The following is a 13,220-nucleotide window of genomic DNA, read 5'->3' on the forward strand; positions in this document are numbered from 1 at the left end:
AAACAGATTAATGAAAACATTTAATTCTGCTGGTTACATTCAGTTTGACCCACCATCAACTTTCAGGTCGATAAATAACTCCCGTCTTCCTTTGGTGGAGCTCCTGAGGCACTTATATCTGCCTTCATCCTGCAGCTTCACTCCAGTTAGTTTCAGTGAGAAGTTATTTCTGGGAATCTGGTCCTTGAACACTGAGGTTCTGTTTCTAAAGCGCTGGTTCTGGTACCCCAGCTGGTCTTGGTTATGGTAGTAGTGAACATTTAGGTTTCCTTCTGTGTAAAACCAGCTGATGGCAAAGTCACCTCCATTCTTGAAACTACAGGGGAGGATGCAGCTCTGCATGAAGAGACAGGACAGCTCTGGATCTGTGAGACATGAAGAACAGAACCAGAAGGAAAATCTGATTTATTGTTTTACTGAAGTGAACCAGATCACTGAACCAGTGAATGCTAATTCTGTGACTTTGTTCATCCTTTGAATCTCTAGCCCTTCGGTGTGAGGGGTAGTGGGAACCAGCCGGTCTGTTTTGGTTTCATGCAGATAATCCGTTTGTTCTGGACAGTTTGCTCTGATATGCGGTGGATTCCCTCGTTACCAGATGTTTTGCTTCGCGGCCTTTTGGCCATCATTGTAACATTATCCTGCGTTTGCAGAAGATTTATTGTTTACAGCATGAAATGTTTGAGTAGTTTTGTGCCATATTAGTTAAGACAGACTCCATCTTGTTTGTAGATATGATAGCTCTCCCAGTAGATCTTGTGATTGTTGAAGTTCACTGCGCTGGCAGATTGTTTCTTCATCTTCATCATAAACAGTTTTCTGTATCTCTTCTCCATGTTGACCTGTCAGCACTGGTCCACTGCTGAACACTTTCATTTTGTGCTCAGAAGATGATGAAAGACATTTTTTAGAATTTCAGGTTTTTGTTTGGTTTTGTCTTTAGCTCCAATTAGTCTTCATATCTGGCTGACCGATGGTTATTGAGAGTATTTTTAGTGCAACATGAGAAACTTGTCATTTAGGAAGCAGATTATCTTTGTCCTCTGTGAAGCAGAAGCAGCTGATTTCATTTACTGCCATTCACTGACAACAATAACTTTTCTTCTCTTGGTGTTCATTTTTGGAGGTAATTGTGTTGATCTTTCTTCATCGGCCTTATTGATGCCGTTTCCATTTTTCCCAGTTGCAGGTGTTGAAGAAGGGGCATCATGACTGTATCATCTGAGGTCCCTCCTGTTAGTCGTCTCATCAGACCCAAAGGAGGAGATTTAATTTTTGGTTGAGCTCCCAGAGTTCCAGGTGGGTGGGCTGCAGCTGAGGCGCCTGGAAGCTGTCTGTTGTTTTGAGTTGTTTCATTTCCAGAAACTGTTTTAATCTTGATATTCACCTCCACTAATGCCTTACTTTACTTGTTACTTGAAAACAGTAACTGGATTCAGAGGATTACAGTGCTGTGTTACTGACAGGACTGATGAAGCTACACATGTAAACTAGAGCAAAAGAAATAACCACCAGGTAACTGAGACGAGAAATGCTGAGCATGTCTCACATCACTGGCTTTATACTGGCAAAAACAGGAAGACTTTTAAAGACGTCGCCTGTAGTTTGGTCACTGGATACAATGTGCAAATGTTTGATGGCATCTTTTGATATCTATGATGGGCTAAATGTAGTAGCTAATGCAAAGTCTGAGTCCCTATGGAGGGAAGTTTGGGGAGTTATACATCATCCCTGCTAAGATTTTTTTAACTTTAAATTAAATTTATACTAGGTCATCATACTTGTTCTCTCTAAATATTTTTGCTTTTGAATTGTGGTTTACCAGGATCATTTTAGATGAGTTAATTCAGTGCAGTAACTTCATGAAAGCTGCATGAAAACATGCAGTTTTAATGAAGTCACATGACCTCAATTTCTGAAAGAAACACAGTCACCCTTAGCTGAGGAGCATCTTCATCGAAAATCAATCAGTTTTATCTATAAAGCCTCCTTCACACTCAAAGCAGCTCAAAGTGCTGTGCAGATTAAAAAAACCCACAAAACAAATAATTACCCACATGGAAACACAGTGTATGGAAAATGCACAAACTGAGTGGAAATGATCCAAATCAGAAACTGCAGTTAAAACCTAGAGGTAAAACTGAAAACACTCACCTGGAGAGGAAAAGGTCAAGCAACTGTTTTCCAGAATCATTGTGATTCCCAGAATCACAATGATTCTCAGCCCATAATGTTTCCGATGCATTTCATGTGTGAAGCAGACGAGTATTAAAACTTTATCCTCTGTTCTAGTGTCTGTTCCTCCTTTACATGTTGAGACCTGAATGGAACGAAAACGGTCCGTGGTTCAAGTCCCACCCATCAAACCGGATCACATCAGGAATCAGATTTCCTCCTCACAGAATTTCTCACTGATTTGTTTTTGCATGTCAACAGTAAAATGTGTTTCGTTTCTCGTGAAAACGAAACACATTTTACTGTGCCTTTTCCTGGAGTATTTCCAGAAAAAAAAAGTTGATTACTGAACAAATGTTTTAAAAATAAAGCTCAGAATGACATCTGAGTTTGCAATAAGTTGGATTCAGCTTAAATCCATCTTATTGCAACCTCAGACGTCGGAGCCATTGGGGGTCATTGTGCCCTCCCTGGACTGGTAGCTTCTCTTCTCTCTTTTTTATTTAACCTCAGAGTGGCCAGCTTTCCATTATGCCTATCTCTATTTGATACAGTAGGCGCTCTGGGACTTCCCGTATCTGTGCCTTCTGCCCCACACTTTCTTCAGTCGCCACAACAGTTTGATGTTCATATCATCCAGGTTTTCATCGTCTCCTGCACTAATTCTAACGTTCCAGTTTTTTGGCCGATGTGTGACATTTATCAGTCTTTATCTCCAACAGTCACTGAGTGAGAGGCGGAGGTCAGGTCACCAGTCCATCACTGGGAAACACGAGAACAAGAACCAAGTCCAGATCCCTGAGGTGTTTCTGACTAAATTAGAGAAACTAATTAACCAAACAGCCACGTTTCTGGATGGAGGGCGGGAAGAGCAGCACCTAAGGAACCACTGCAAGCAGCAGGGGTTTAGTTTTATAAAAACTAAAATAATGAAAACTGAAACTGAGAAAATATGTTTGTTTAGTGAAAGAAACAAAAAAGTAAATTTCTTTAGACTCAAGAACTGCAGGGGAGGATGTGAACTGTGTCTGAAGCAAAGAAAAAATCACACAGAAGGACTTTTGAACTTAGATGGTCCAGCAAAAGGAAGCAGCTTTATTATGCACAGATACCACAGAGGTGGCTGCAAATTTTAAAATCAATCTAAAAATACATTTCCCATTAATTAATGTGTTGTAATTAATGAGAAAAGACTATAACTAAATGAAGCTATACTGTGTGTTTATAAAACTAAGATTATATATTGTTTGTTTTTGAGTTCATGAATCTATTTGTTAGCATGATGTGAAATGTATTTATTTTCTTCTCACCCAACCAGGTGATGTAAACGGTCAGTAAATGACTCTGGTCCAAAAACGGCCACAGAAAAGCTTGGAGAAAACGTCTCAGTCTGATGGTTATTCAACTGTATACATTTTTTGAAAATGCTGTATTTATTGATGTATAATCACAATAAAATACTTTGACCTTTTTGAATTCTGCACACAAAAATTAACGAAAAAACTACTAATAAAAAAACTGACATATTATCAAACTAATAATAACTAAAATTAGCAAACACACCTTAAAAACTAATTAAATTAGACAAACAAACAAAAAGTCACAACAAAATAAAACTAAGCTATAATGAAAAACCCAAAGCTGTAACTGGGAGACATGCAGAAAGTGGGACTGAACCCAGAACCAGGTAACTGAAACCTGTGGAAAACAACGGCTTCATGTTTTGAACTGCAGGAGGATCCAGCTGAAGCTCATCAGGAGGTTAAAACTGGAACAAGATCTTCACCAGCATTTAAATCGTTCGTGTCTCAACGCCTCCTGACCGGCTCCAGCTTCTCCACTGTCAAACTGTTGTTCTGAATCCAAACAGGTTTTAGCAGGAAATGTGTCGTAATGCTACTAACACACATAACATGCAGCACAGCAGATGAACCATCCAGTGGCTTCATTCAGTAAAATCTGTTTTTTATTGTAGAAATTTAAAAGAACAACAAAATCCAAGTTCAGTGAAACTCTAAATGCAGCTATAAGGAAACATCTGCTGTTTCAACAAGCTGTGTGCAGAAGGCAGCGAACAGGAAGGTTCAGAGGTCAGATCAGATCAACGGCCTGCAGCAGAAACTGTTCATCTTCATCACAAAGCGTCAGTGGAACGTCTTCATCAGATGAAGGTGAAGAGATCTGAGCATCAGCGGCTCCTCTGAGCTTCACGGTTTAAATTTTATGGTTTCAGAGGAAGTCGTGACGTCAGCAGCTGGTTTCACTGAAGATGGTGGTAAATTTACATCTATAATTTACATTTATGGTTTTCCTAAACAACTTTTGCCATTTTTTGTAAATTTTTTATACAGAAGTAACAGAACAACCTCATTAAATTACAAAACATTTATTGGATGGCAGACCGTGACATTCTTCTGATACAGACTTTAAAGATCAAACCTGAAGTGATTTAAAATCAATTTAAAGGTAAATTAGGAAAACACCTGAGTTAACTCTTAATTTGGGAATGAAAAGATGAAATCAGAGTGATTATTGTTTTATCTTTATAACTGTGTGCAGCTGGACTGCAGCATGAAGCTCCTCACTGATGAATGAGGAGATTAAACATTATTTAATGTTTTAATCTTTACTTGACCTGAGCAGGTTTAAATAATACAAAACTAAAACAGAGGCAGGTTTAAACTGACAAGGTCACAAAACATGAAGGCCAACATGCAGCTTCTCTCCGTTCGGTTATCAAAGTGAGATTTCCTCTTAACACCACAGACATCAAACAGCTGATATGTTTTATCTCCTCCGGTGGTTTTTATCATAAAGCTGATCAGAACATTTAGCAGAACAAACTTCCTCCTTACAGCCAGAAGAAACTCTGAGATTAATGAAGCTTCATGTCATCAGAGTTACTCTGGATTGAAAATTAATTATATAATTAGGAAAAGAGTAAATTTTTAATAAAACTGAGGTGCAGGTTAATAATTTGTTTCTTCATAGTTTTGCAGCAAATATTTGATAACGAGAAGTAAAATGATCAGAACCAGGAGATTCTTGTTTTTGGTATTTTTACCTGTTCTGCGGACTTTTGGTGAGTAAAACATTTATTGCTGCTTTTATTTTATTATTATTCATATGTTAGCATCAGACTACAGCTGTTAAAGGGAACCAGGATTAGTTGAACATGTTGGTTTAAATATGTCATGAAATTCCTATTAAATCAAATATTGCTGTTTGTGATACACCAAAACTCATAATTACTTCAAAAATGTACATCTTTTGTTACATTTTTCACCTGTGGAAGTTGCCATGTTTTCACCAGATGATGACGCGTTTTGGTCTGTTACGTACCGGAGTCTATAGAATAAACACAGGAAGGCTAACTTCACCCAAGTTGTTGTTTATCATATTGCGTTTAACTGGAGAAATTTTAGACAATGTCACACTGAGTCACTAGTGGCTGCAATATATATATATATATATATATATATATATATATATATATATATATATATATATATATATATATATATATAAAGCAGTGAGGTGAATCTGGACAATCCCACACATAAAAAAGGGGGACGCATTGGAAGAGAGCCAGGGGTGAACACAACTTCCAAAGCACCTACGTTTATGCTCTCAACATTTCTCTCCAGAAGACTTTGAGTCATTTGCATGAGCAAAACTGATGAACAAGTGATCTAACAGTTGATCATTACCTTAACTAGCTAAAAACAAATGCTGTGGAGGCCAAGTTAATGCAGAAAGTATCCAGGTACTGTTAAAACTTATTTGTTTAATTAGAAATTTAATAAGTGAATTTGTTGAATTTTTAGGTAGAATTATATTGCATGTAACTAATTTCAGAATGTTTTATTGTGAATAAGTGTTATCAGGAGTATGTTTTATAGCTTAATTGGCCACGTGGCAATTTTATGCAAATGAGATGGGCCGTGTAAGAACGAGGTAGATAGAAAGGAAGGCGCTGCAAAAAGGAGCTACAGAGCCACACGGTTTTTTAACTGTAGTTTGTTTGTGGAGGTTAGCGAAGAACCAATTGCTCTTGTAAAAGAATTACTCAAAAACAGTGGAATAAATTTTTATCTCATATCTTTACATCGGAGCGCTGCGGAAGTTTTTTTTTTTTTCCTCTTCAAACACACGAGTAAATCAGCGAACTTAACTTTATGGCAATACAAATGCCTTGCTGACATTTTTATCCACAAAGCACCTAAACCCCACTGCCGCTAGAGTAAAACCGCTGGGAGGAACATCAAACTGACAGCCGGAAGCTCTTTTAAATGTGCTGCGGCTCCAGATGAAGACCCCACACAGTCCGACCAGACCTACGTGTCGTTCATCGTTTCATGTAGAAGCTGAAGGCAGCAGCAGTAAAACACCAGCTGCTCTTCCTCTGTTTGCTCCTCCTCATCTTCATCACCTCTGGTTATTTCTACGTTCTGATCCATTTCAACGCGCTGCTGTTCAGATTGAAAAGGCTCGATAACGTTACTCATCGCTGGAGGAGCCAGACAGTTGGAACTTTAGACGCCATTTACCCAGAATGCATTGCAGTGTGAACAACATGGCGACATTCATGTGACAATATTTTATTAAAATTAATAAAAACCAAACAGCCTAGAGTATTATTACTGTAGCATTTTACATCTAAAATAAATGCTTCTCAAATAAATATTGTTTCTGTGGATCCCTTTAAAATGAGGATGAAACAGGAAATAAAGCAAAAATATTAATAATGAAGAGATTTTCAGAGTAAACCATAATGAAAAGTTAGGAAAATTAAATTGTTATTTCTGGTCATATGTTTGATGGTAAAGAGGCAAAAAGCCTCCAAGGTCTGGATCTCATCACGAAATAAAAATAATCAAAATACCAGCAGGAGCAAACAGGAAGCTGCTCAATGGTGATAATAAGAGTTTAATTGATGGAAAGTCAATAAATATTTGTAATTAATCATTGGAAATGTAATGTGGTATTTTCACATGATATTATTTAACAAGAATGGAAACCAGGTTGTTTGAAAAATGATTCTCCTTCTACATCAGAGCAATTCCTTCGTTTTCCCATCAGAACCAGAACTTCTGGTTCAGTGAACATCATCTGGATCATGGAGATTATTTGCTCTTGTTTCCAGGCAGGTTTTTCTCTGATCCTTCAGAGGATCTGGGTTTCCTCCTCAGCACCAATCAACTCAACTTTCATCTGTTTTCATGTCTTATTGCAGATTCTGATACCAGCATGTCCTGTGTTCTGAACCAGGGCTGCATCTTACCATGTCGGTTTGAGACCAATATAATCTACATAGAATGGCAACATGAATGTTCTGTGATCGTCAGCTATAATCAGGGTAACATCAGCTACTCTGAGAGCTTCAGATCCAGAGCGTCTCTGTCTGAGGATCAGATCTCCAGAGGAAACGGCGATCTGCTGCTGAAAGGAGTGAAGGTTGATGATGAGGGAGGATATTGGTGCTATGCAAATATAAATAGCATCTGTAACACACATTTTGTTGACCTTACAGTAGAAGGTAGGACACATTCATTTGAGAACATTTCTTTCAAATGATAAGATTTTGAGAGTTGCACTTTTATTTTGGGATTCCCAGATACTTTTTTCTGTAAAGTTGCTTTTCATTATTTTCTTACTGTTTCCAGCTCCAGTCTCTGACATCAGGATCCATCAGGATGGAAACAGGATCACCTGCAGCTCAGAGGGGATCTACCCTCAACCTGAACTCACCTGGTCCACTGAGCCTCCATCCAACACGACTCTGAATGAAACAACCAGGATCCAGAAAACTGAAGATCAGCTTTACAACATCAGCAGCTCTCTGACGGGTCCAGATGGTCCAGATCTGATCTACAGCTGCAGCATCAGAACCAGGAGCAACCAGAGGAGAGCAACTTTAGACATTCAAGGTCCAGAAAGTTCTGATACTTAGTTTGACTTTTACTTTAAACCTCATCATAAAACATGCAGATTATTGCAATATTTACTAAAGCTGCTTTATGAAATAATACTTTAATATCTTTCCATATAATTTACTGATGAAAACATTTTAAATTGTTGCTGATTTATATAAATTTGTAGAAATATTTGTAGTTAATTCCTCTGCAGATGTTTTTATTGTTGTTGTTCATGCAGCACTTTATTTATTAAAGATTTCTCTGCTGATTTCTGTCTAAATGTTGCTAAAGCTTCAATCTTTCTCATTAAAGTCTAGAAACCATGAACTCCTTTTTATTTTCCATTTCAGCCTCTGTGGGTTTCTCAGGGTCTCAGGTTACAATCTGCTGCTCTTCCTTCAACATTTCTGCCTCCAGTTTGGTCTGGAGGTTCAACCACAGTCAGATCATCCTGACCAAGACTGACAGAAACATCTACAACATCTCAGAGGAGTGGAGGAAACATGTGAGGGACGTTTCAGCGTCCGGCAGCCTCACCTTACAGGATCTGACCTCAGATCAGGAGGGAGTTTACAGCTGTGAGCTCAGTGATGATGAGGAGACCATTATAACTCGGCTCTATCTGAGGAGGACTGGAGGTAACAGGATTCAGGATTTAAGCTTCATTAGATGGTAAAAATCTGATGTTCTGAACTACAAATGAGTCTCTGAGCTAAACTCCTGAACTTCTTTGGTTTCAGAGAATCTGGTGGTTTCTGAACTCATCAGACGGACGGTGGTTTGTGTTGTGATTGCAGCAGCAGCAGCTGGATTCATGATGAGCTACAAGAAGAAAATGGAGGAAAGTGAAGCTCTGCAGCTTTAAACCTTTCATTCATTCAGAGACTGGTTTGGTTTTAATTCTCCCATTTTACCGTCGACAGGATTCATGAGCTTTGATGTAGTTTCACTAAATGATCAGATCTTCATGTTCTTCAGGTGATTCTCAGATTTGGAGATATTTCAGTTATGTTTCATCTTCTGCCCAGCAGGGGGCGCAGCTAAAAATATTCTTTATATTCTACCAGATAAACTTTCTCAGAACTTTATCAATAAAATGTTTATTTCTCTATAAATGAATTTTATTACATAAATAGCTTATTTATGAACATTGATATATGTTTACAATATAACTGGCTCTTCATTTTCTTTACTTGTTTCTCATATTTGTAGGTATTTCTGGGGATTGTTTTTCTTAAATTTGAAGATTTTACTCTGGTTTTAAATTCTGCCCAACAACTAAACATATACCTTACATTCTATCAGCTTGACTTTTCCAGAGCTTTATGGATACACTGTTTATTTCTGTAAAAAAAAATCATAGTTTTTTGTTAAGTACATTTATTAGTCTTTCAATAAACCAACAAAATGAAAATATCACAGATTTTTATTTCTCAGTATTTCCTACCATGTAGCATAGATAGCTTAGCTTCTGTTTTCAGGTTAACAAATGACTGTAACTTCCTTCATCACTAATCTTCAGTCCATCTTTACTCCATCAGACGGATCCCACAGACGGTCAGAACCAGGCAGAACTTCATGTCAGATTTTATCTGCTGCTGAAAACAGGAATCAATAAAATGTCAGGAAACAGAAACTCTTTATTTCTTCTTCTACCCAGAAAGTTTTACATTTACATCAACCAAATGAAGCTAAAAGCTCCTTTTAATCTGATAACTCTGTGGGTTCGGACAGCGATCCATTATCAGTAGAACCAGCGTCCTTAGAGGCGTCCAAACTCCTCTGATCTGAGTCTGTAAAACTTTGAGGTTTCAGGAGGAAGTCAGAGCTGCAGCTGGTTAACATTTCCTCTAAAACAGGAGAAAACATGCAGATACATGTGTAGCAACTGCAGAAATGTGTACATTTATGTGATCAATAAAGATTTATCCACCACGTATTCAGAAACATCTGAATAATCTTTAATGCACCAAATTGTTTTCCAGCTGCCAACAAACACCAGTCAGAGGAGTAAAAATGGAGAACAAACAGCTTCCATGTTTCTGTCTGGAGGACAAAGTGGCTGTGATGATATTTTTCAATTTGTCTGTTAAAGTGTCTTTGTGTGGATTAGGCTCAGGCGGTGCTCATTTATTAGATCTACTGATGTTTTTTAACATGTTAGATTATAAAATACAAACCAGTTTTAAAATTACCTTAGATAAAATTGCAGTCTTGCTAAAATAATTAAAACATTTTTTGTTCAGAAAATCAAATAAATATTAAAAGCTGACTATCCTGAGAAAAAGAATGAGCTATAAACACAACATGCTTCTGGATATTTCACATATTCCTCTAATAACTATGAGCTGCGTTTTGTTGATTCAGGAACTTTGCTTTGTGTTTCTGCCCGTAAATCTGACGCACAAGCTGCCTCTGCTAACAGCGATGGAGGACAAAGGCTCTTCTCTCGGTCCACTGGGGTTAATTTCTGCTCCTGAAATGATCTGATTGGACGCTGGAAAAAACTATTATTATGTTCAAGTTGTGCTAAAAGGAGTTAGCCTATCAGTAAAGCTGTTCAAGACTAAAGTAGCATCTCAAAGCTAAAACTGTAGCAGCTAATGTGAGATTCATCCGTGCTGCAGTGAATCCGTCTCTCTTTATAGATATCTCCGTCTTCTTCCTCACATCGTGTCTTTAGGAAACTTTCAAAACAAAAACGGAAGATTTGGGATGTATCTTACTTTTGACAGAGCGAAAGAATATAAATAATAGTCTTTACCACCTGTGTAAACTTTGCTGGTGAATGTTATAACACATAAGTTTTATAATATGTGTTATATTGTTTCATTTCTAATACAGGCTCTTGTGTCAGATAATCTAAGTCAATGTTAGAGAATAATTAATTTTTTAGATGTACAGAATCTCAGTTAGCCTTCATAGCGGGGCTGAACCCGTATTACACCAAGCACTGTAGCTAATATTAGCTGTTATCTCGCCGGTGGACATAAATACATAAAGTAATATTCTAATCACAATATATACACAATAATATGTCCATCTTACTTGTGAAATGTTGTCTGTGGAGCCCTCACATCAATAATCCATAGATCCGAACAACAATATCCCTCAGTGCTGAGGCATCTTCTGCTGTTTTGATTGAGCAAAGTAGGAGGGTATACCGCTCCAAGATGGCCGCCGTATTTCCTGCGCCGGAGCGGCCCATGAGGCGTCTATGCTTATATTATGTCTATGGTTGCCGCTACCTCATACTGGCACCTCCCACACCTCATGGACCGGCCATCTTAGAGCGGTCGACCGCTCCACTCAGCGTTATACGTTGGACAGGCACAATGACGTATTTGAGCATTTAATCTTTCATAACACGCTGTTTCGTTACTGGAAACCTTATACAAACAGCTACATTTATAAACAATTGTATTTTTAAAGTATTTTTTAATTGTATTATACATAGTTAAGCATATTTAAATATGCTTTGTGGGGAAAACAATAGAATATGAATATAATATTCTTTTGTGACAACTTCTGTGTCAGATTTAATATGAATGAATTTATAATTCAAGAAAACACCAGTGGATCTGGCACAAAGTATTTCATTTCCTCTTAAGCGTTGTGTTCTTTCAAAAAAGCAAATATGCCCTGGTCTATACAGTCTCAAATTTCAGTTTCCAATAAAGAGCCTCAGTGAAAACATGTTGACAGCTGCTGTAAGGTGCCACTTAATTCCATTTGTTTGAACTAAAGTTATTCATTCATATGAATAACTTTACAAATAGAAATAAAATATATCTTAATTAAAACATAATTCTCATACATATTTAAATATACAGCCGGTGTTCAGACTTAACAGAGAAAGACAACTCCTGCACTGAATCCATGTCAGATGGGACCTCTTCTGCAACAGCTGATAATAGCTACCACTAGGTACCTACCACTACAACTGACACTCGGTTGCCATGGTATGTCAGTGCTGACAAGCTCCTGTCAGTTCCGGATTATAATTATTTTCATACAATGACCTTAATATAATGCTATTGATTATTAAACCGGGTAAGTTCACTAATATTGACTTATTAGTTAATATTAGTGACAGTGGCAACATGAGATATTGACAATTCCAGAGTGACATTATGTTCAGCATGGTTCCATGACAGTGCACAGGATGTCATAAGTTATAGTGGCTGCCTGGTCTATTACTTAATAGACCAGGCAGCCACTATAACTTTCAAACTTTTTAAGATAATGCAAAGTTTTTGGAAAACAAGTTATCATAATTTACATAATTTACAATATTTACTGAAATAATCTGCCTGCTGAAAACTCCTCCTCATCATCTCTAACTAATCTAAACTTTTTCTTCCTCCTCTGGTGGTTTTATCATAAATCTGATCAGAACATTTAGCAGAACAAACTTCCTCCTTTCAACCAGAAGAAACTCTGAGATAAATGAAGCTTCATGTCATCAGAGTTACTCTGGATTAAAGACATTTTATAGGAATAATTTAAATTCTTAATAAAACTGATCTATTTATAGTTCAGCGTTTTTAAAAAATGTTCATTGTTTTGCAGTAAATAGGTGATAATTAGGAGTAAAATGATCAGAACCACAATCTCCTTGTTTTTAGTACTTTTACCTTTTGTGTGGACTGGTACTATACAGAGTGAGTAAAACGTTTATTTCCATCTTTATTTTATCATTATTGTTATTCAGATGTTAACAGTAATAACCCTGTGATCTCTGGTCTCATATTTTAGTGATAATTAACTCACCAAAATGTCTCATTCTAAGGTAAAATAAAATCATGAAATTAAAATATTATTGTTCATCAGAAGATTTAGAAAAATTAGAAAACCACAAAATCTAAAACATATGTTTGAAAAAACATATTTTTCATATTTTTTTTTCTTTTGTCATATTCAGGAAATGTGACTTTTTTAATTTGGTGATTTCACAGATAAATTCAAATTACTGATAGAAGATTGAGGTGAAAACTAATTTTATTTTAGCAAATGAGTCTTTTCTATCACATTATAAATAAGTATTATTATTAAACAAAATATAAATAAACCTGATATATTTTTAAAATGATTTTCTTTCAGAGCGATTCCTTCCTGTTTTCCCAT

The 13,220-nt window shown here is 36.9% G+C and overlaps 1 protein-coding gene across 1 annotated transcript; it reads left to right on the forward strand.

The window, feature by feature from the left end:
* The first annotated feature begins 7,425 nt into the window (after positions 1-7,425).
* LOC106939623 (CD276 antigen-like) lies at positions 7,426-9,123 on the forward strand. The gene is made up of 4 exons (XM_015022086.1): positions 7,426-7,714; positions 7,842-8,105; positions 8,444-8,731; positions 8,834-9,123. The coding sequence occupies exons 1-4, from the start codon at positions 7,426-7,428 to the stop codon at positions 8,956-8,958; spliced, it is 966 nt and encodes a 321-aa protein (XP_014877572.1). The 3' UTR covers positions 8,959-9,123.
* Positions 9,124-13,220: the final 4,097 nt, after the last annotated feature.

This window comes from Poecilia latipinna, unplaced genomic scaffold (genome assembly GCF_001443285.1).
Source record: "Poecilia latipinna isolate Pla-1442-1.1 unplaced genomic scaffold, P_latipinna-1.0 Scaffold2931, whole genome shotgun sequence".
NCBI lineage: Eukaryota > Metazoa > Chordata > Actinopteri > Cyprinodontiformes > Poeciliidae > Poecilia > Poecilia latipinna.